Raw genomic sequence first — 19,891 nt, 5'->3', positions numbered from 1 at the left:
TTTGTTGACTGGAATTTATTTTTTCATTTTCTAGTTCATCATTTCTTTACTTGGCCATTAACCCTTCAAGTCCTGAAGTTACCAGATCACTCGTTAATATAAAAAGTTTAACAGCATGTGATATTAAAACATATGAACTATACCTGTGCATTCTTAAGGTAATTTTAAAAAGAGAATGCTATCTGCACAAATGAAATGTGTCCAGGGCTAAGGATGTAGTTCAGTGGTACCACGCCTGCCTGGCAAGTGCAACATTCTGAGTTCCATTCCCAGTTCCAAAAAAAAGAAAAAAGAAATGTGCCCAACATCTATGATAATTAGAAGCATACTAAGGCAGTGAATTTGCTATTGACAACTCATTAACACTGTATCATTAACATTATGATACAATTTATGCTAGGCTACATCACCATCCACTCTTAGTGATCATTACATTCCTGGGTTTGCAAAATGAACATTGAGATCAGGTTAAAATATACCTGTGCAGTAAAAGAGAGACACTACAATTTAAAAATAAAACCAAGAAATGGAACACCTTAACAATATAACAGAAATGTTTACAAGTAAATACAGAACAAGGGAATACCAGGAATTATTTCTGTAGTGTAATGCAAGGATTGGAAATGAATTAAAGTGGGCTGGGGATTTAGCTCAGTGGCAATGTGTCTGCCTTGCAGGCACAAGATGCTGAGTTCGATCCCTGGTACTGCAAAAAAAAAAAAAAAGAAAAGAAAAAGAAAGAAATGAATCAAAGTACCAAATAAGTAGCTCTATAATGTGAAAATCTTTCCCAGATAATCAGTTACATTGTTATTTCTTCAGTCTATATCCATTCAAATAAATGTGAAGAATGTGTCATGTCAATGAAAAGAGACAATATTTTCTTTCAGGATATGAGGCAAGCAGGGTAGAAAAGTACAGTGAGGCAGAGGCACCAGTTTGGACAGTCAGGAAAGTAAAAGGGCAAGACCAGAAGCCATGGTGATAGGTTCAGGTGACAAACAGGGCTCTTCGTGAGGTCCAGTGTTGGGGCTCACAACTCAAAACTTCCAGTGTGTACAGCAAATGCCCAAGAGGCTTGGAAGAGCAATTCCAACAAAAGCCAAGACAGCAGTGTCAGTGATCAGCAGTAAGAACAGGTCTGGAACTGTTGATGGTCTTTGGAGGCCAAGAAATTCTGATACAAGGACAACACAAAGTAGGCACTGCTCTTCATTTTTAGCATCTTGCAATCGATCTCTACATATGAATAAGTGTGAGTCAATGTCTACCACACTTAGCAGTAGAAGCCATCAGCCTTCCCTTCCACTGACCATCTTGAGAACCTAATAGTTTGGCTGTGCCTTGTTGTGTTTGCTCAGTTCCCTTGCTTGAATAAATTTCTATTATATCTGTAAAGGCCAATATGTTCAGTTGTATCACCCTTCTTCCTTGAGTACTATTAGACTTCTCAGCATTAATCACACACCTTCTTGCTGATTAAACTGGGCAGAGTATTTAAAGTGATCCAAGTCAGCTTTACCAGAAAAAATAGGTCCAACAGATAGCAGGAATCTTGTGAGACATTTGCAAATGAAGATGGGTATGATATGTTCTTTTCTGTACCCTGAGAAAGGGTCTTCTATTACATCAAAATTATTTTGTTCCAACTTATATCCATGTGTCTGAATGGATTTGGGTTATTAAGAAAGGCAAGCTCTCAACTGAAGCCATTCTAACTTCAATTTTATAAGGGGTATAGATCCTGGGATACTCGGGTGTCTGGGGAGAGATGGAGAAGGGATAGGTTAAAAAAAGAAAAAAGACCTCAAAAAAAAATCAGAACAAACAGAAAAAATAACATCCTATTTGACTCTTGGCATGGATGGCAGCAAATCTGCCAAATGACAACAAAACTAATCTAGGTTATATACAGGCCAAATCACAGAAGTTTAAGAAAACGCCAAGGGACGAAATTATTCCAGCAGTAGCACATGTGTGTAAATTCAAAGGTAATCTGAAGCAGATAATCACTACCCATGGAAAAAGAACAAACTTAAATGTTGAGTGGGGTCAGCTCAAGTTCTAAACCAAGTCCAAAATCCACAGGTTACTTATGACAAGGTACCATGAGCTAGATGGACAAAAACTATCTACACCTTCATGGGGCAAGCAATCCAGTCAATGTTCAAGTTGGAAGCCCAGGCAACTGGAGGATCAACAGTGAAACTAAAACATAGCTGAGCACTGGAATTAGACCTAGAAATCTGGAATCTGGAGCAGCAATAAACCAGAAATCAGAGCTGAAGTGGCACTATCTTCCAAAACAAGAGGAATTTAGGGTCCGGGGATTTAGCTCAGTGGTTCCCCTGCCTGCCTTGTAAGCGCAAGGTCCCAAGTTTGATCCCCAATACCAAAACAAACAAATAAACAAAAGAAGAGGAATTCAGAAGTGGAAAGTAATGCAACCCATTGCTGTACCCAGTTACTTTAGCTTCTCCCTTCTAAAATTCAGAATATGCAAAGTGCCACAAAGAAAGCTGTTTGCCAGAGCCAAGAAAGAAAGGATTGGAAAGCTTGGCTGAATTCCAAAATCCAAACAGCCCTGAAAGCAAAAGTACTCTGGACTCTGAGTAGGGGCTGGCAAACTATGACCCAAAGACCAAGTCTAGTCAGTCATCACTTTTTATTCCATCTATAAACTGAGCATAGTTTTGAACTTTTGAAATGGTTGAGACAAATCAAGCAAAGAATAAAATTTTATGACAGGTAAAACTGAAATGATATTCAGATTTCAGTGTCCATAAATGCAGTTTTATTGGAATGCTGTCACACCATCCTTCATGAAGCAGCTACAGCTGCTTTCCTGTGACAATGGTAAAGTCAAGCAGTTGGGACAAGAGAGCATGGCCAGCAAAGCCCATGCTATCCCAGCTCCCAAGCAGCACCTATACGGCAATCAGAGAGGTCAGGACAACCCTGTTACAGATGTGGGAATGAGAGCCTTTCTCTCTTTCCTGTCTCTTGTGGTAATTTCATCTGCACTGAAGAGTGGAGTAGTCTAATGAAGGGATAAGTAGGGATAAGTGTCGAAGAATGAAGTCCATCCAGTCTTACTGGATTGAATAGGTATCACGGCAAAAAATTCATGACTTTGACAGTACAGTTCTGCTTTCTGGGGTATTGCTGAAATGCTCCCCATGAAGGTGAAGAAACAGTTTTAGATGTTTCCCAGATGAGAGGTGAGAGTCCCTGACTATCCTGATAGACTACTCAAATTCCCGAGTGGTCAAAGAGCACCAAAGATTCCAGGGAGTGGGGTGGGAACTTCAGAGGAGGAGATAAGGGAGACTTGGGAAAGCCAAACAGTGAAAGGAGGCACACTGACCCCAGAGGCTTGATGTGCCCTCCAGGCAGAAGCCAGGCTTTTGCCCCTTCTGCTCTGTGCCTTTGATCAGATGGGGCCATCCAAGGCCACTGATAATTCATTTTAGCTAGAAGAAAACCAAATGTATGAAGGTGAATCTTGTACTTGAATAAATCAGCTGTGTTATGAATCTAAATACATATGCCTTCTTATAACTATATTAATGGAAGTTTTTGTTTCCTTTCCAGTTATCTAAACTTGAGCTTAATAAAATTAAACATACCCATTTTTTTAACAAAATTAAATGTGCAAATATCTAATTCCTGCAAGATTATGTATGAAGCACTGACTCCATGCCAGCCTCTGTTTCAGGTATGAAAGAACACAAGGCAAGTTCCCTGCCTCTTGGGGTTTTATATGTTAATAGGAAGAAAATAGTCAAATCAATAAATGACTACATAACACTATGACAAATGAGCAGAGAAGAAAGGAAGCAAGGCTGGGTAATGGGCAGTGCTGAGCTGGGCTGGGGGAGGAAAGCTCTCTCTCACACCTTGCTGTCAGGGGAGTCCTCCCCTCCTGATGGGGAGGGTAGAGCTGAGGCCTAAGGCAGTGAGCCAACATGCCTCTGGCTGGGGGACTAGTAGTGACCCTGGAAAGAACTTCAGCCATGCCCTGCAGTAGCAAGACACCAGGAACTGGAGCCCTGGGGGTCCTGGGAGGCTGCAACTGATGTAAGTAGATCAGGAAGATAAAGGAGAGGGGAAGATGTTCACTGTGTAAGGCCTTTCAGGCCTTGGGAGGACTCTGGCTTGTCCTCTGAGTGCAATGGAAAAACAATGATAACTTTCTGAGCAGAGGAGATACATGGTTAGACTTTCAGCAGCCAAAGGATTCCTATTAAAGTTAGATTCTGTCATCTAGGCACAGTTGCACATGTCTATAACCTCAGCTACTTGAGAGGCTGAGGAGGGAGGATTACAAGTCCTAGGAAAACTTGGGAAACTTAGTGAGACCCTGTCTCAAAATAAAATTAAGAAGTTCTGGGGATGTAGCTCAGTGGTACAGCAGATGCCTGGCATGAGTAAGGCTCTGGGTTTCATTCCCAGAACTGCCAAAAATGAATGAATAAATCTCAAACACTAAAACTTTCCCTAACAACAACAACAACAACAACAACAACAACAACAACAACAACAACAAAAAACTGCATCAAAAATCCCCAGCTAATTTATAGTCTCAAAAATAATATTTTCTAGTTCACAGAAATACCATGTTTTTAGCCTTTTTTGGGGAAATGCTTTGCAACTGTTGCATCATAGTAACACGTCACTGATTCAGGCTAATCAGAGAGAAGATCTGTCAAAATTAGAAGACTGAATAAATCTTTTATTTAAATAACTTTCACTATCCTTTAGTGTGTGAAGTAAGCAATCAGGGTTGTCAAGTTTGTCTAATAAAATTTGTTTTGAGGAACAGATTTTTTAAAAGGATAAATTAAGAGTATGACAGCACTAGCTTTTATTCCCTTGAGTTCTTATAGTACAGTTTCTAGGCTTCAATTTAATTACATACTTATAAATTGTTTCAAAAGCAGGTTATTCTCTTCATTAGACTTGTACATTATTTTATTTTTTAATGTAAGAAAGTTGCATGAGTCCAGAGCTATACCACGAAAGGTGTAGGCTGGCTCCAACTTTAAATCAGGGTTTCTCACTCTTAGCACATGGCTTTTTGGACACATGATTTATGACTGTGAGATGCTGCCTGTGCACTGTAGCATGCTTAGTGACATCCCTGAACTCTACCCAAAAGATGCCAGAAGGGCAACCCCAAATTGTGACAATAACAAATATCTGCACATATTGCCAAATGTGTCCAGGAGGAAGAGTCAGGCGGGGGCAACCTTCCAGGTTGAAAACCATTACCTTAAATCAATGAGAAAGAAAAGGAGAGGAGAGGGGAGGAGAGGGGAGGGGAGGGGAGAGCAGAGGAGAGGAGAGGAAAAGAGGAAGGAAGGAAAAGAAAGGAAGAAAAGAAGGAAGGAAAGAAGGAAGGAAAATGAAGGAAGGAAGGAAGGAAGAAGAAAGGGAGAGAGATAGAGAGAGAAAAAGAAAAGTCCCTCTTTTCTCTTGCCCCTATTATGTTCTTAGAGAGTGACCAGGAGATGTAACTTAATTTGGAAGGGCAGATTTATATAAGGGTATAAATAAATAAAAGATCATTGAAAGGGCTGGAGATTTAGCTCAGAGGTGCTATGCCTGCCTGAGCACAAGGTCCTGAGTTTGATCCCCAGTATCAGAAGAAAAGAAAAGGTCATTGGAATAATCAACACATATGAGAATGACAATTGAAAACCATGATTCATCAGAGTTCTTCTCTTGTAAAGTTCCTGTCAAATAATCTTAAATGTGTATTTATACTACCAGCCTTTATATGAAAAACTGTTTAAGTGGCAGAAGGAAAAGAATGATTTTCAAAGTAGTAACTTCATTATAGCTCCAATAATATTAACCTCAGTATTAAAACTTATAGCACATGTCTGTAGTCCCAGCTACTGAGGAGGCTGACCACTTGAGCCTGTGAGTTGAAACCAGCCTAGGCAATATAGCAAAACTCAAAAACAAAACCAAAACAAGCCAAAATGAAACATGCAGTCTTGGTACTTTTCTTGCAATTAAAAGAGTACAGATTTAGGCAACCCTATCTAAAATCAACAAATTTAATCAATATTGCTTTTCTTGTATACCTCCAAGCATTTTATCCCCAAATGTAACTTTTTAGTCATCAAAAATTTATTGTGATCATTACTCTTAGAAAACTTTCACCCACTTTATAAGGAACCATTTCTCAGCATTGTATGGCACCTTACCATTCTCATACTTCTAGATAGGCTTAGCCACTTTCACTATCTGATACACGTAGATGATTCAAATACACACACTCACACTTTCAATAGTTCTGTGGAGTATTCCAGATGCAAGTCAGGCAGGAAATGTGTAAATTAGAATGGCTGAGTCCATAAAAGATAAGCTATTGGGCCAGGGATTTAGCTCAGTGGTTCCGCCGCCAGCCTCGAAAGCGCAAGATCCCAAGTTTGATCCCCGGTACCAAAAAAAAAAGATAAGCTATTATGAATTGTGCTACTATAAACATGGGAATTCATGCATCATTGTAGTATGATGTCTTTCACTCTTTTGGGAAGATATTTTGAAGGGGAATAGCTCCTTAGGTGGAATTTCCAGTTTTAGTTCTTTGAGGAATCTCCATACTGATTTCCAATGGATGAATAAATGAATGAATGAATGAATGCAAAGCATTTAGGGAAAACATGAAGGATCAGTAGGAAGTGAACTCTACTCTGATAGAAAGGACACACTAGAAATGCCAAATCATAGGGAGGGGAGCTTCTGCACTCATTATCTTGTTTGTTCAAAAGATCCTTTGAGAACCAACTTGATGGCTTATGGTTTTGGCAGCTTTTGGTCTTGGTCTAGGAAATGCATGTAATGACTATCTAAATAGTTAAAAACAAAAAAAAGCACAGATAGCAAAAGATTAATTCAGTACAATTCTTTCATTACATTTGTCAAAAGTTTTTAGGAAATATTTTTACAGGTAGTGAAAACTTAAATTTCACCAATTTAAGAGTTTCGTTGTTTTTATAAATGATCAACAAAAATTCATGTGAACATATGAAAACATTGATACTTAAAAATATAATTATGGAAATTTTTACAAGAAACTAATGAAGAATTCACACAGATATTTTAAGTAGAGTCATTCATTTTGTCAAGAGACAAAAGATGAGATATCCTATAATTCAAAATAATGCACTCATAAAAATTATTGCCATCTTCTTTGGTCAATAACTTGTAGGCTACAGAAATTTTCTTATTTTTAGTATTTGGCTAAAACACTGCCTTGCAGAGTAAGTTAATAATTGAGGATCAAATGTGACCACTTAAATAACAGGACACATTTTTCACCAAGATATTAAACACCATTAAATATAACTAGTTTATAAAATCTTCATTTATCATGGTGTTTGAGTAATAATCTCATGTGACTATTTCCTTCTGGTATAAAGACTAAAGATAATTAGTAAAATTATATAATATTTATAAGCAAGGACTATTATATTATTCAATTTTCCATAACATTTTCAGATTCGTTTCTCTATTTATGAAACAACAGTGTGACTGATTCAAAGTAATATAGCATCTAGGTGCAATGTAGGGCAATGTTGAAGAGTACTAGTCATGATGCCAGAATATGCAGGTTTGAATGCCAATTCTACCACTTCCTAATGCTTGGCCTTGGTTAAACTGAGAAACTTTTCAAGGCTTTGGATTCCTCACCTTTAAAATGGAGAGAAAAATGACATTTGTTTGCTTTTGCAATTAAAAAACTGAATACATGGAAAGCATTCAGTGCTTTTCATGACCAGCACTTAGACCAGCACTTAAACCAGCATTTGATATCACAACTTAGACCAACACTTGATACCACAACTGTTTTATTATTAATTCTAGAGACAAAGTTCATTGGAATTCCAATATAATGATTTTTCCTTTTCATTTCTTTTTGGTTTTAATTAAGTTCATCTTCAAATCTTAATCCAACAGCTTACCACAAGGTAAGCTTTTAATGATCAATGCTACTAGAAGAAAGGCAAAAGAGCCATACTTTTTAAATGATTAAAAGTTCCTTGGCTTTCTTCAAGATTTCTGGCCACATAAGTTGTTTTAATTGCCCATGATGGAGTGGAGATGAATTCTCCAAAACTCAAACCCAGCAAAATAAACATACAAATAGGTGTAAATAATGTTTGAAGATATTTTCCTTTTGAATTTCAGTTTAGGGTGTAATTCTTAGCCCAAGAAACTACCATAAACTTCCAATATATTGTTAGGGGACTCTATACTGAATGTAGGGAAAACAGGACAAGACAGAAATAAAAAAAGATTTAGAACAAATGAGAAATACTAAAGTAAATATTATGCATCAAGAGATTGGAATTTACTGTCTAGTAAATCTAAACGAGGACTATCCATTTGTAAAAGAGAAAGAACATTTGTCTCCAGAATTTCATACACAAATCCAACTATTTATAATATAACAGTGATTGGCTTATTTATTACAATATGAAAATATACTTTATTTACAAAGAAACAAGTGATGGACTTAGATCCAAATTCACTAATGAAAGTGATCTAGAATATTATCTTGAATATATAATTTGTATATTCATATAAAAGTTCTACTTAAGTTGCCATCTTAAAAAGATGATAAATTGAACTTTCAACATGAATTCTAAAGGGTACAACACTGTTGCCATAATGAACAAAAGAAGAAAGAAAAGGAATAAGTAATGAGAATTTTTGAAAATCTGTATTTGCAGAGGGAAAAAAAGTCTCTTTGTCCAGTTCTTATTTGTTAAAAGGGGGTAATCAATTCTGCAGACAGTAATATATTCTAGGAAGTAATTTAGCCTATATACCAAATAATCAAGATAAAGAGGTACAAGCAGTGCTGAAGAGCTCTGGTTGTGATGCCGGAACACACAGGTTTGAATTCCAATTCTACCTTCTTCTGCCCTTGGATAAACTGTGCAGATTCTCCAAGCTTGAGATTTTACTTGATTAATTACGTAAAAACACAAGAGTACTTTGTTTTTTATAGAGAATAGTGTTAAATTACCTTTTATCTGCTGGAAATTCACCAGAGAAAGATGTTTAGCAATGATAAAAATTGCTAATTCTTGAGTAATTAGCAAATGTTAGGCATAATGTTAGTAAATGTGAATAATAGGCATAATTAACAATAAAGAGAGAGATCATAGAATAAAATTGCAAGTGTTAGTCTCTTGGAATGTTGTTGAATTTGTCAAACCACAGAAAAAAACTTTTGACTGTCACTCATAAAACCATTAACTACATCTTTGGCAGACCAATTACCATTTACCTATATTGTTTTCCTTTCCTATATGACTTTCTTTGAAAAGGTTCAAAAACTGGAGTATTGTAGCAAGATAGATACACTATGCAATTTACTCCTCAGTAAGTAATTACAGAGCATATTTAAGTGTGATATCCATTGAGTTTAAATATATGCAATGTGATTACACTGGTTCTTTAAAGAACAAGAGAACACCAAAGATGACTGCATGCAGAGTAAAATAAAAAGGCAAAATGTATCAACTGGATACAGTCATTAGAAGAGCAAACAAACAAAAAAATGATTAATTTTGTCTTATGAAAATTTTTGAAAAATGATATTTTGCAAAGACCTTGAAGGTCTGAAGTCTGGTTAAAATACTACTTTTGTACTATGACTTCATACACCTTCAAGGTAAAAGGCAGGATTATGTGCATGGAGATCAGAATCTCCAATCTTTATCTACAGAACACAGTTTGGGCTCAGATCATTCCTAAGGGCCCTTCCAGTTTTACTTTTTAGGAAAAGAAATGCATATAGTCTTAAATGCCATTACCCCTCATAGACATGAAAAATATGCTTTTAGAGAAAGCAAAGGTTTTTTTATATTCTTAAGCCACCACTTGACACAGTGCCCCATTATAAATTCAACTGTTTATTAAATTTATCATTCAAAGTGTATTAGTTTCTCACCCAAGGAAGATGCATTATCTAATGATCTCTTGTGATTCTTAAATAGAAATAAAACGGTAAATATTTCTCTGCTTTCCAAAGAGAAGAACTGGAACTTTGTGGTCAGACAGGACATAGAGGAGTTCACAGATCAGACCAGAGTTGGAAGCAGAATAAACTGGAGGCCTGAGTCTACAGAGTTTTTACTACTACTAGGTCTTCTGTTTCCTATGTGCAGGTAATACCTAGGAGGTAATCTCTGAGCTACAATGTGATCTCAAGGAGTTTCTTTCATTGGGCTTGGGGTTCTGGAAACTCCCCTGAAAAGGCCACATGTCCCATTCTTTGGCTCCCTAGCTACTAAAGTTCACAGAGCCACATCAGCAAACTTCTTTCAAAGGTAATGCTAATCTACAAAAATAAATGCTTCTTCAGACTTTCAAACAATTGCCTTAGTCATTTTATAGTCTATAAAGAATGTAGCTAAAAGTCTTCAGGGAGCAGGATAGCTCTGCCACTGAATTTAATATCTTGCTATCAGTGCAGCTGTCTTAAGTAGTGCTCATTTGCAACACTGGATGAAGCAAATGAAAATTCTTCTTATTTTCTCTTTTCCTTTCCTGACCCAGTTCTTTCCAGATTCATACAGCTGGACTAAATGAGTGTTTTTCCTCTTTTTCCTAGTTGCTCTTTACTGTTTTTGTTGTTTGGGCTACATAAAAGATTTCAACAAATTTCTTCAAAATAATGCTTATAATAAAAAAGACCGGGGCAGGGGATTTAGCTCAGTGGTGCTGCTACATGCCTCGCAAGAGGAAGGTCCCAACTTCAATTCCCGGGTACCAAAAAAAATAAAAAATAAATAAAAAAGACCCAAGGACTAAAAGCAGTTCAAATATAAAATAATTTTGAGAACAATGTAGCTATTACCTCAAATATTTTACTTCAATATCTGAAAGATTTCCTTTATTTAACAGATATGCTGACATACAGTTCAACATTTTTAAAAAATCTATTTTATTAAAAGATGAATAGAATAATCAAAAACTAACCAATTAAGTAAAATATGATGTAAGAGGTTCTCTCCAAACTATTTCAACACCTTGTTAGCTCTACTCTTTCCAGCTTGGGGTTCAAACAACAGCCTAGAGCTTCTTGGGAGGTGGCCTATCCTCCCTCCCAAATATGTTGAGCCAAGGGACATAGCTCAACAAGCAAACCCTTCATCAACTGTGTGGACCGCACCCAGGAGGGAACCATCCTGGAGCTACTTTAAGTTTTACCCAGGAAAATGTGGCTGAGAAGTACTAAAGTAATACACACGAGGCTATGACATACCAACTCAACACTATTATCCTTGACGCTGTACACACAGCAGACGGAGTCAATCAGATTGGGACACACCCTTGCTTAAAAGCCTTCTATTGGTTTCTCATTGTACTTAACAGGAGGCCCAAAGTGCCTGTCCTGGGTTGTGAAAGCCCATGTGATCAGACACCTGTCCGGCCTGCTCAGTCACTGTCAGTGTTCCTCACCCTACAATAGACGGTCCACTGGCCTCCCTTGTTTTTCCCACAAGGAAGCTCTCTCTGCTGGAAATACTTTCTCCCTGGGCTTTTCATGATGGCTTCTACCCTCATTTAGATATTAGTTTAAATGTGACCTCTACAGTCATATCTTGCCTGAAAAGCCATTTTCGTAGTGAACAAACTTTAGACAACCTCCTCTTTTTACCAGGCCTCATTCTTGAGCCCTGCCTTTCTAGACTTTAGATCTTCCTATAAGAGTCCAAGTGAACCATCCTGTATATAAGTCATTACTCACCTCTGCTAACTGTTCAAGTTTCTCTCCCCCATCCTTGATGTCTAAGACCTTGGTATATCTGGAATGCAGCTCTGTTCTTCTCCTATTGCAATAATTCTGAATAAAATCTATCTTCAGCACTTTTAACTAGTATCTGGCTTTGATTCTTTTTGACAGTAGCTACCTGGTCTGATATTAAATTATCCTACTTCAAATATCTGTATAGAATTAATCACATAATTATTATGACATTTATTTATACACAAGGATAGAAGCAATGGAAAGAGAGATACTGTATCTTGATCACTGCTTCATAGTCTGTACAGCCCAAACTCCATAGCAATTGTTACACCCACAAGAAATTTGGTTAAGTGAGACCATTTTCATGATATATATGAAGGGACATGAAAATTAGCATCTCTTTCAAACAAATTTATTATAAAAACATAAAAATGTGTAAAACAAACGTTACAAACTGTGCCCTCTGGTTTCTTCTACATACCTCATGGTATATTTTCCAAATATTCCATGAAGGGTGTATATTACTTTTAAGATCAGAAAATTTTATGGATCCCTGGTACCAAGAAAAAGAAAAAATTTTAAAAGTAGCATTGAAAAATAGGTAGTTTAAAAAAAAAAAAGAAAGAAAAATAGGTAGCTTAATAAATTACTACTTTTGTCAGTTTAAAAATGTGTTTCTTGAGAGAAACAATTTACTTGCTGTAATTTCTCAAGATTATTAATTATATGCCAAAAGACAGGCACATAAAAATGAAATAAGCAAATTTTCACAGGGGAAAAACTGTCAAAAATATCTTTGTCCTTGAAGTTTGAAAAACTAACAAATCTTAAATAATAAAATATCTGCAAATAATAAAATAGAGAAAAAGAAGAAGAGGATAAGAGACTTCTCTTTCATAGCTATCACATTATCCATTGCAGGGAATCAAGATGAAAAGTTGTACTCACTGTGTGGTATGATTCAGTAGTAAATGCTAGTGACCCACGCACTACTGTTAACCAGCGTACTCTGCTCACTACACTACTTGTCCCCACCCTGCAGTAGCTCACAGGGCATTTATGGTATCATCTACTGGCTGTTGCTTACTATTTTATGACAATTACCATTACTGAGGTTGTTTGTAAATCACTGTTTTTATATGAGTAAATAAAACATTGTCATTACATGGAAATCCATCAATTAAACTCACAATTAAAATATTTAGAATAAAATTAAAAATAATTCTCACTTTTCCAATAACTTCAAACACTATAGTGGAATTCACTGGGCATATGCTATTTGTTCCTTTTGCTTGCAGTGTGTTTTCCCTCTACCAGAGAGACAAATGATTTGCTTCTTCACATCTTTTAAGTTTTTACTCAAATTTCATCTTCTTAATGATGTGGTCAATGATTTAAAATTAGAATTCCTTGGGCAGGGAATTTAGCTCCATGGTTCAGCCACCTGCCTCGCAAGCTCAAGGTCCCAAGTTCGATCCCCAGTACCAAAAAAAAAAAAAAAAAATAGAATTCCTCAGTGTTCCCTATTCCTTACCACTCTCAATTTATTACCATCTAATACCTTCTCCTTTGTTTACTGTCTCTTCTAGCAGTGCAGGCCCTGAGCAAGAATGTGGTCTACCTTGTACATTTTATACCCCAGACAGTGACACTGAGTGAGTGAATGATATAGGTACATTTTCCCATGTTATGATTTTTGAGATTGTGCTCAGGTTTATCTATAATATATGTAGCTTGAAGTACAGAATCACTAAAAATATCTCTAATGGTTAGCAATGAGTCCAACTGGGTTTCAGGGACTTGGTGTTTTCCTAATTCCTTTTATACTGCTGAAATCTGGACTAATGGAAAAATATCTCAGTGAGGTAACCAGGAAGTTACATTTGGCTGTTCTGGATACCTGAAGAAAAGAACACACTGTGTCAGAGTATGCTGACTGTGTGTAGCTCACAAAACTGAAACTTTCCCCATATATGATTTTCCCTTTTTATGATAAGGTTTTTCCTCCTGTGGTTTCAAAATGAAAATAGTTCTTGTCTAGTTCAGAGTGTTCAGAATATTCAACTTCAAACTCCTAGGGGAATGAAAGAAGCTAGCTTCATTATCCAATTGTGTTTCACAGAAGGATCTTGATAAAAACAAAACAAACAAGAAATAACTCTTCTGCACAGGAAATGGAAGTTCACTAAACACAAATTTCATTTTGTCTTAACCCCGAGCAAGAGATGTGCTTTTCAAAGTGTAATGGGTCATATTGTGTAATTTCTCTTCAGCCAATGCCGTGGACTGAATTTTGCCCCCCACCCCAATCTGTACACTGAAGTCAGTATAGATCACTTTTCCCTTATACCAGACACATACAACTTAAGAGGGAAGGGTTTATTTTGGCTCAAGATTTCAGAGGTTTCAGACCATGTCTGGTTGACTCAAAGGCAAAAAAGCATTATGGCAAAAGAGCACAGTGGAGCAAAGGTGCTCAGTTAATGGCAGCTGGGAAGCAGATCAGGGAAACAGCACCCAAGAGGAAGGGGCCAGGGTCCAGATGCAGCATCCAAGGCCCTGCCTCCATGGCCCACCTAGGCACACCCAAAGTGTGCTTTATTCACACCCTAGGTGGCTCACAGTCAATCAAGTTGACAATCCAACCTAAATGTAATGAAGTCCAATCCCTAGTACCTCAGAATGTGACTGTAACTGGAAGCACAGCATTGAAAGGGATAATTAACCGAGTTCGATCCCCGGTACCAAAAAAAAAAAAAAAGAAAAAAGAAAGGGATAACTAAGTTAAAATTAGGTCATTAATATGAGCTCTAATGCAGCATGACTGGGGTCCTTACATGAAAAAGAAATTTGGGCAGAGACATCATACCCAGGGAGAAGACTACCACCTTCAAGGCACTTGGTAAAGGGGTCCACTTGGCAGCCAACTCAAAAATACCACAGACTTTGGTCAGGGTAAAATACTTGTTAAGAGGTGGATTTACATTTCAGTCTTATTCTCTCATACTCCTTTCAGACAGCTGACAGCATGTAATGCTTCTGATTTTGCAAATTCTATAGCTTTGTTGCCTTTTTCTCACTACTACTGGATCAGAAATATTTTGGTTGGGCTGGGGATTTAGCTCAGCAGCACAGCACCTGCCTGGCAAGCACGAGGTCCTGAGTTTGATCCCCAGTACCAAAAGAAAAAAAAAAAATTTTAGTTGACAATAAGACTGAAGGAACCAGGACAATATCATTTTTTTTGAAAGATTAAAAGTCACTTTCAGACTCTTAATTTATACCTTTTTTGGGTTTTTTTTCTTTTCACTTTCCATCTTTCTTCTATTGGTCTTATATTCAATTTTTTAAAATTTCATAAACTATCATGTTATTTCATAATTCATGAAGGATTCCAATTCGAAAATCATTTTACTAACTGGTAGAACAGAATTGATGAACATAGGGTAAACTTTTTATAGGATTAATGAAAAGGAATTTAGCTAACTAAATTAATGGCACAAGATCTGTCTCTCCATTCTTCACCAGCAACTGAATAACTCTAAATTACACATAAAAACACTATTCAATGATAACCATGTGTTCTTTTAAAAATGTTAGAATACGTAGAATTGTTACTTCTTTCAAAATATATCTATATATATTTTCAATAATTTTTTACACTAGTTTTATTTTTACTTTTGCAACTTTATTTGATCCATGAGGCCACAGAGGGACATTGAATTAGCTAATGTAGCAGACTCCAAATATACAGTTAAATTCAAACTAATATAACTATAAATTACCTAATTTTAATTTATTTAATCTTTCAATTACCGCTGGATGATGTGCAGTCAACTTTCAGCACAACAGGAAATATAACACAACTGATTCAATGTAGTATTTTAATTTCCATAAATTAAGATTAATTTATGGAAATAGTTTTTGTTTTCCATTCCTGCTTCAAAGATTGCATAAAAATGAATCCATCAGAAAACAAGCAACAAACCTACAAAAAAAAGTGAAGAATCAAAAGTAAGCAAGATCAAAAGGTAGGAATCTATTTGTTAATAGTTGTAAATATTCTATTTACTAAAATTAACACTTTAATTGTGGTACAATATAGTATGTAACATTAAATTAACATTTAAAATGCAATGAAAACATTTCCTCACCAATATTGGGATGTTTCAAAAGACGGCAGATTCTAGCTTCCCTTTCCAGTTTCTGATGATCTGTTTTAAAAAAAGAAATTACGATAAAGCATAAAACAATCAAAGATAATAATAAAGAGCATACCAAAATAACATATAGCCTGTGTTCTTACTTATCCTTTGATTTTTTTTTAAACAATGGTCATTTAGAGTTGGATTCAGGTGAAGACCACATAGTTCAATGATCTAATTTTATTTTTTTATTCGCTTGATGCTTAATAGAGTGAAGTATAGGATAGGGCTGAATTTGTACTTCGGCTAGAGGAAATGGTGGAAATGGCACCCAAACACTATTCTTTCCTCTCTTTACTGTAAGTAAATATTGTTACAGGAATTCAAATAGTCCAACATACACTTATTCATGAAGATCACAGGATGACTATCTGGAAATTGGAATGCTGATGAATCCAGGGCTGAATAAGATAATTATAGTTTACCCCTGGGGGAGAAGTGTTTCCCGTTCAAGGACTATTATATCAACCACTCTCCACCTACTTATTGTTTCAACTTCATATGTGTATGATGCTCTTCCTAATATCCCCCAATTACCTGACTGCTTACTCATCTTTACCTTTCTGTTTTCCTAACCATTTCTTTCAGAAGCATAAACCAGTATAAACTCATATTTTAAGAATGATCTTTATATTCTTCCTTGGTTTCCTTGTGTGGTACATGGGCATATAATTATAACCAAAGTCACTTACCGAGCACAAAGTAACTGTGAGAAAGACAAGAACACAGAAACCCATGTTGTCCCTGAGAACAGCTCAACAAGCCTTTGAGATGGGCAACATTATTACCCCCATTTTTTACTCATGAGAAAACTAAAAGGTTAAGTGGTTTGCCTTATATTCCAATATTAGTAAGTGGCACCTACCATATCATAAATACCATACCATTCCGTTCTCATAAATATCATAAAATGGACTTAGAGGATGAAGGAGACACCTGCCTAGCCACCCACTGAGTATATTCCAATGGTCTGGAGCCTCTGGGATCTGAGGAATCCCCTATACTCTTAAAATCTATCAAGGACTCTAAAGAGCTCCTGTTTATGTGGACTGAGTCTACTAATATTTAACCTGTTTAAATTTTAAAAATTTTAAATGTTTATTTAAAATAATAATTAGCTCATTACATAGTTTAAAAAGTAAATACATTTAATAATTTCACTTATTTGGAAACAAAAAATTTAAGAGTATGGATAGTACAAGCAGCACTTGAATACTATTTATCAAGACACAGCTATTGTTAATATTTTACTCATTTAAAAAATCATTTGTGTATCTTTCCATTTTTTTATATCGTCTTCAATCTTTTTCAGAGTACTGAGGTTTTCAATGTAAAGATCTTTGACTTCCTTTGTTAGATTGATTCCTATTTCATTTTTTTTTTTATGCTGTTGTCCAAGGCATGGTGATTTCCCTAATTTCTCTCACAGTAAGTTTGTTATAAGAAGTTTTGTGTATAGGAATGCTATTGGTTATTGATTGTTGACTTTGTATCTAGCCACACGACTGAATTATTAAATCTAAAAGTCTTTTGGTGGAGTTTTGGGGGTCTTCTATGTAGGGTATCATGTAATCTGCAAATAATGATAGTTTAACTTCTTTTCCTATCTTTATTCCTTTTCTTTCTTTCCACTGAAGCCAGGGATTTAGCTCAGTGGTTCTGTCGCCTGCCTTGCAAGTGAAAGGTCCCGAGTTCAATCCCTGGTACCAAAAAAAAAAGGAAATGTATCTTTCCATTGTCTAATTGCTCTGGCTAATGTTTCCAGAACTATATTGACTAGGAGTGGTGAGAGCAGACATCCTTGTCTTCTTCCTGATTTTAAAGTGAAAGCTTTCAGTTTTTAAAGAGTTAGTATGATATTGGTCATTGGTTTGTCATAGATAGCTTTTATCAGGTTGAGATAAAAACCATCTATTCCAATTTTCTGTAGGGTTTTTATCCAGTTTTCTGTAGGGAATGGGTGTTGGAATTTGTCAAATGCTTTTTCTGTATGTATTGGGATGATCATGTGATTTTTGTCCTTGGCTCTGGTGATATGGTATATTATTACATTTATTGATTTGTATGTGTTGAACTATCGCTGCATCACTGGGGTGAATCCTGCTTGGTCGTGGTGTATAACCTTCTTGATGATTTCCTACACTCTGTTTTCTAGTATCTTATGAAAAAGATCATTGGTAGGGAGAACCAACATAGTGAAAATGGCTATACTCCCAAAACTGTTCCCCAGATTTAATGCAATTGCAATGAAAACACTAATAGCACACCTCACAGAACTAGAGAAATCCTTCATTTGGAACCACAAGAGCCTAGAATAGTAAAAACAATTCTGGGCAACAAAGGCAAGTCAGGAGGCATTACAATTCCTGACCTGAAATTATACTACAGAGCTACTGTGATAAAAACAGCATGGTACTGGCCAAAAAATAGATCCAAGGATCAATGGAACAGATTAGAAGATGCAGAAACAACTCCAAACACACTTATCTTGGAAAAAGGGGCCAAATACCTTCACTTGAAGAAAGATAGGCTCTTTTCTAAATGTTGGTGGAAAAACTGGCTTTTCACATGTCAAGATTAAAACTAGATAGGTCTCTCACTATGCACTGAACTAAAATCAAAATGTATCAAAGATCTAAATATTAAAACAGAATCCCTAAAACTGCTGGAAGACAGAATACGTAGAACTCTCGAAGACATTGGTATAGGCAAAGATTTTATGAACAAAACCCTAATTGCACAGGAAATATCACAAAGAATCAACAACTTGGATCTGATCTTATTAAAAAGGTTTTGCACATCAAAAGAAGTCACCAAAGTAAAGAGAAACTGACACTGTGGGAAAAATTTTTAGCCAGTGGTTCCTCAGAAAAGGACTAATATTTAGAATATATAAAGAACTGAGAAAAATCAGACCACCCTAAATTTAAAGACCCAATCCAAAAATGGGCATGTGAAATGAATAAACATTTCTCAGATAAAATAGAAAAGGCAAATAAATTTATGAAAAAATGTTCAACGTCACTGGCATGTTGAAATGGGTATGTGAAATGAATAAACACTTCTCAGATGAAATAGAAAAGGCAAATAAATTTATGAAAAAATGTTCAACCACACTGGCCATTTGAGAGATGCAAATTGAAACAACTGTGAGATTCCATCCCAATCCAGAAAGAATGAGTGTTATGAAGAAATCAACCAATAACAAATGCTGGCAGGGTTCTGGGGAAAAAGAAACCCTTCTCCACTGTTGGTGGGAGTGGAGACTAGTGCAACCATTGTGGAAATCAGTATAGAGATTCCTCAAAAAACTAGGACTAGAGGTTCCATTCAACCCAGCTAACCCACTTCTTGGTATCTTCCCCAAAGAACCAAAACCATCATACCACAGTGATATCATGGCACACCCATGTTCATAGCAGCAGTTTCTAATAGCTAAATCTTGGAAACAGCCCAAATAAATGCCCATCAACCAATGAATGGATAAAGATTTTTTTATATACAATGGAATATTACTCTGCCACAAAGAAGGATAACCTTGAGATATTTCTACATAAATGGGTGCACCTTGAAACCATACTCTTTTGTTGTTGTTGTTTTTGGTACCAGGGATCAAACTCGGGACCTTGTGCTTGCGCTTTCGAGGCAGGCACCGGAACCACTGAGCTAAATCCCCAGCCCCAAACCATACTCTTAAGTGAAATAAATCGGACACAAATGTGTAAATATTGCACTGTTTCTCTGGTATGAGAAATCAGAAGTGGAAATAAGGACTAAAATGTACAACAGATATTGGGAAGTAGGAAGAAAACATTCAAATGAGAAAGGGAACAAGGGAGGGGGAAGAAGGAAAGGAAGGAAAAAGAAAAAAAGAGAAAGATAAAATGGAAAGAAAGCTTTTATC

At 36.2% G+C, this 19,891-nt stretch overlaps 1 protein-coding gene across 39 annotated transcripts in view; it reads right to left on the bottom strand.

The window, feature by feature from the left end:
• LOC101711305 (calcium/calmodulin-dependent protein kinase type II subunit delta) overlaps positions 1-19,891 on the bottom strand; it is a 342,306-nt gene that overhangs the window by 196,941 nt on the left and 125,474 nt on the right. For all 39 annotated transcript variants that reach the window (XM_087199289.1, XM_087199257.1, XM_087199272.1 and 36 more), the window contains exon 3: positions 15,937-15,996. In XM_087199289.1, the coding sequence (XP_087055415.1) occupies positions 15,937-15,996 (60 nt within the window). The remainder of the gene's footprint in view (positions 1-15,936; positions 15,997-19,891) is intronic.

Source organism: Heterocephalus glaber, unplaced genomic scaffold, assembly GCF_053883595.1.
Source record: "Heterocephalus glaber isolate CG9 unplaced genomic scaffold, H.glaber_assembly_v1.0 deba00001690, whole genome shotgun sequence".
Lineage (NCBI taxonomy): Eukaryota > Metazoa > Chordata > Mammalia > Rodentia > Bathyergidae > Heterocephalus > Heterocephalus glaber.
The sequence above is the reverse complement of the archived record's forward strand: the minus strand, read 5'-3'. Positions and strand labels throughout refer to the sequence as shown.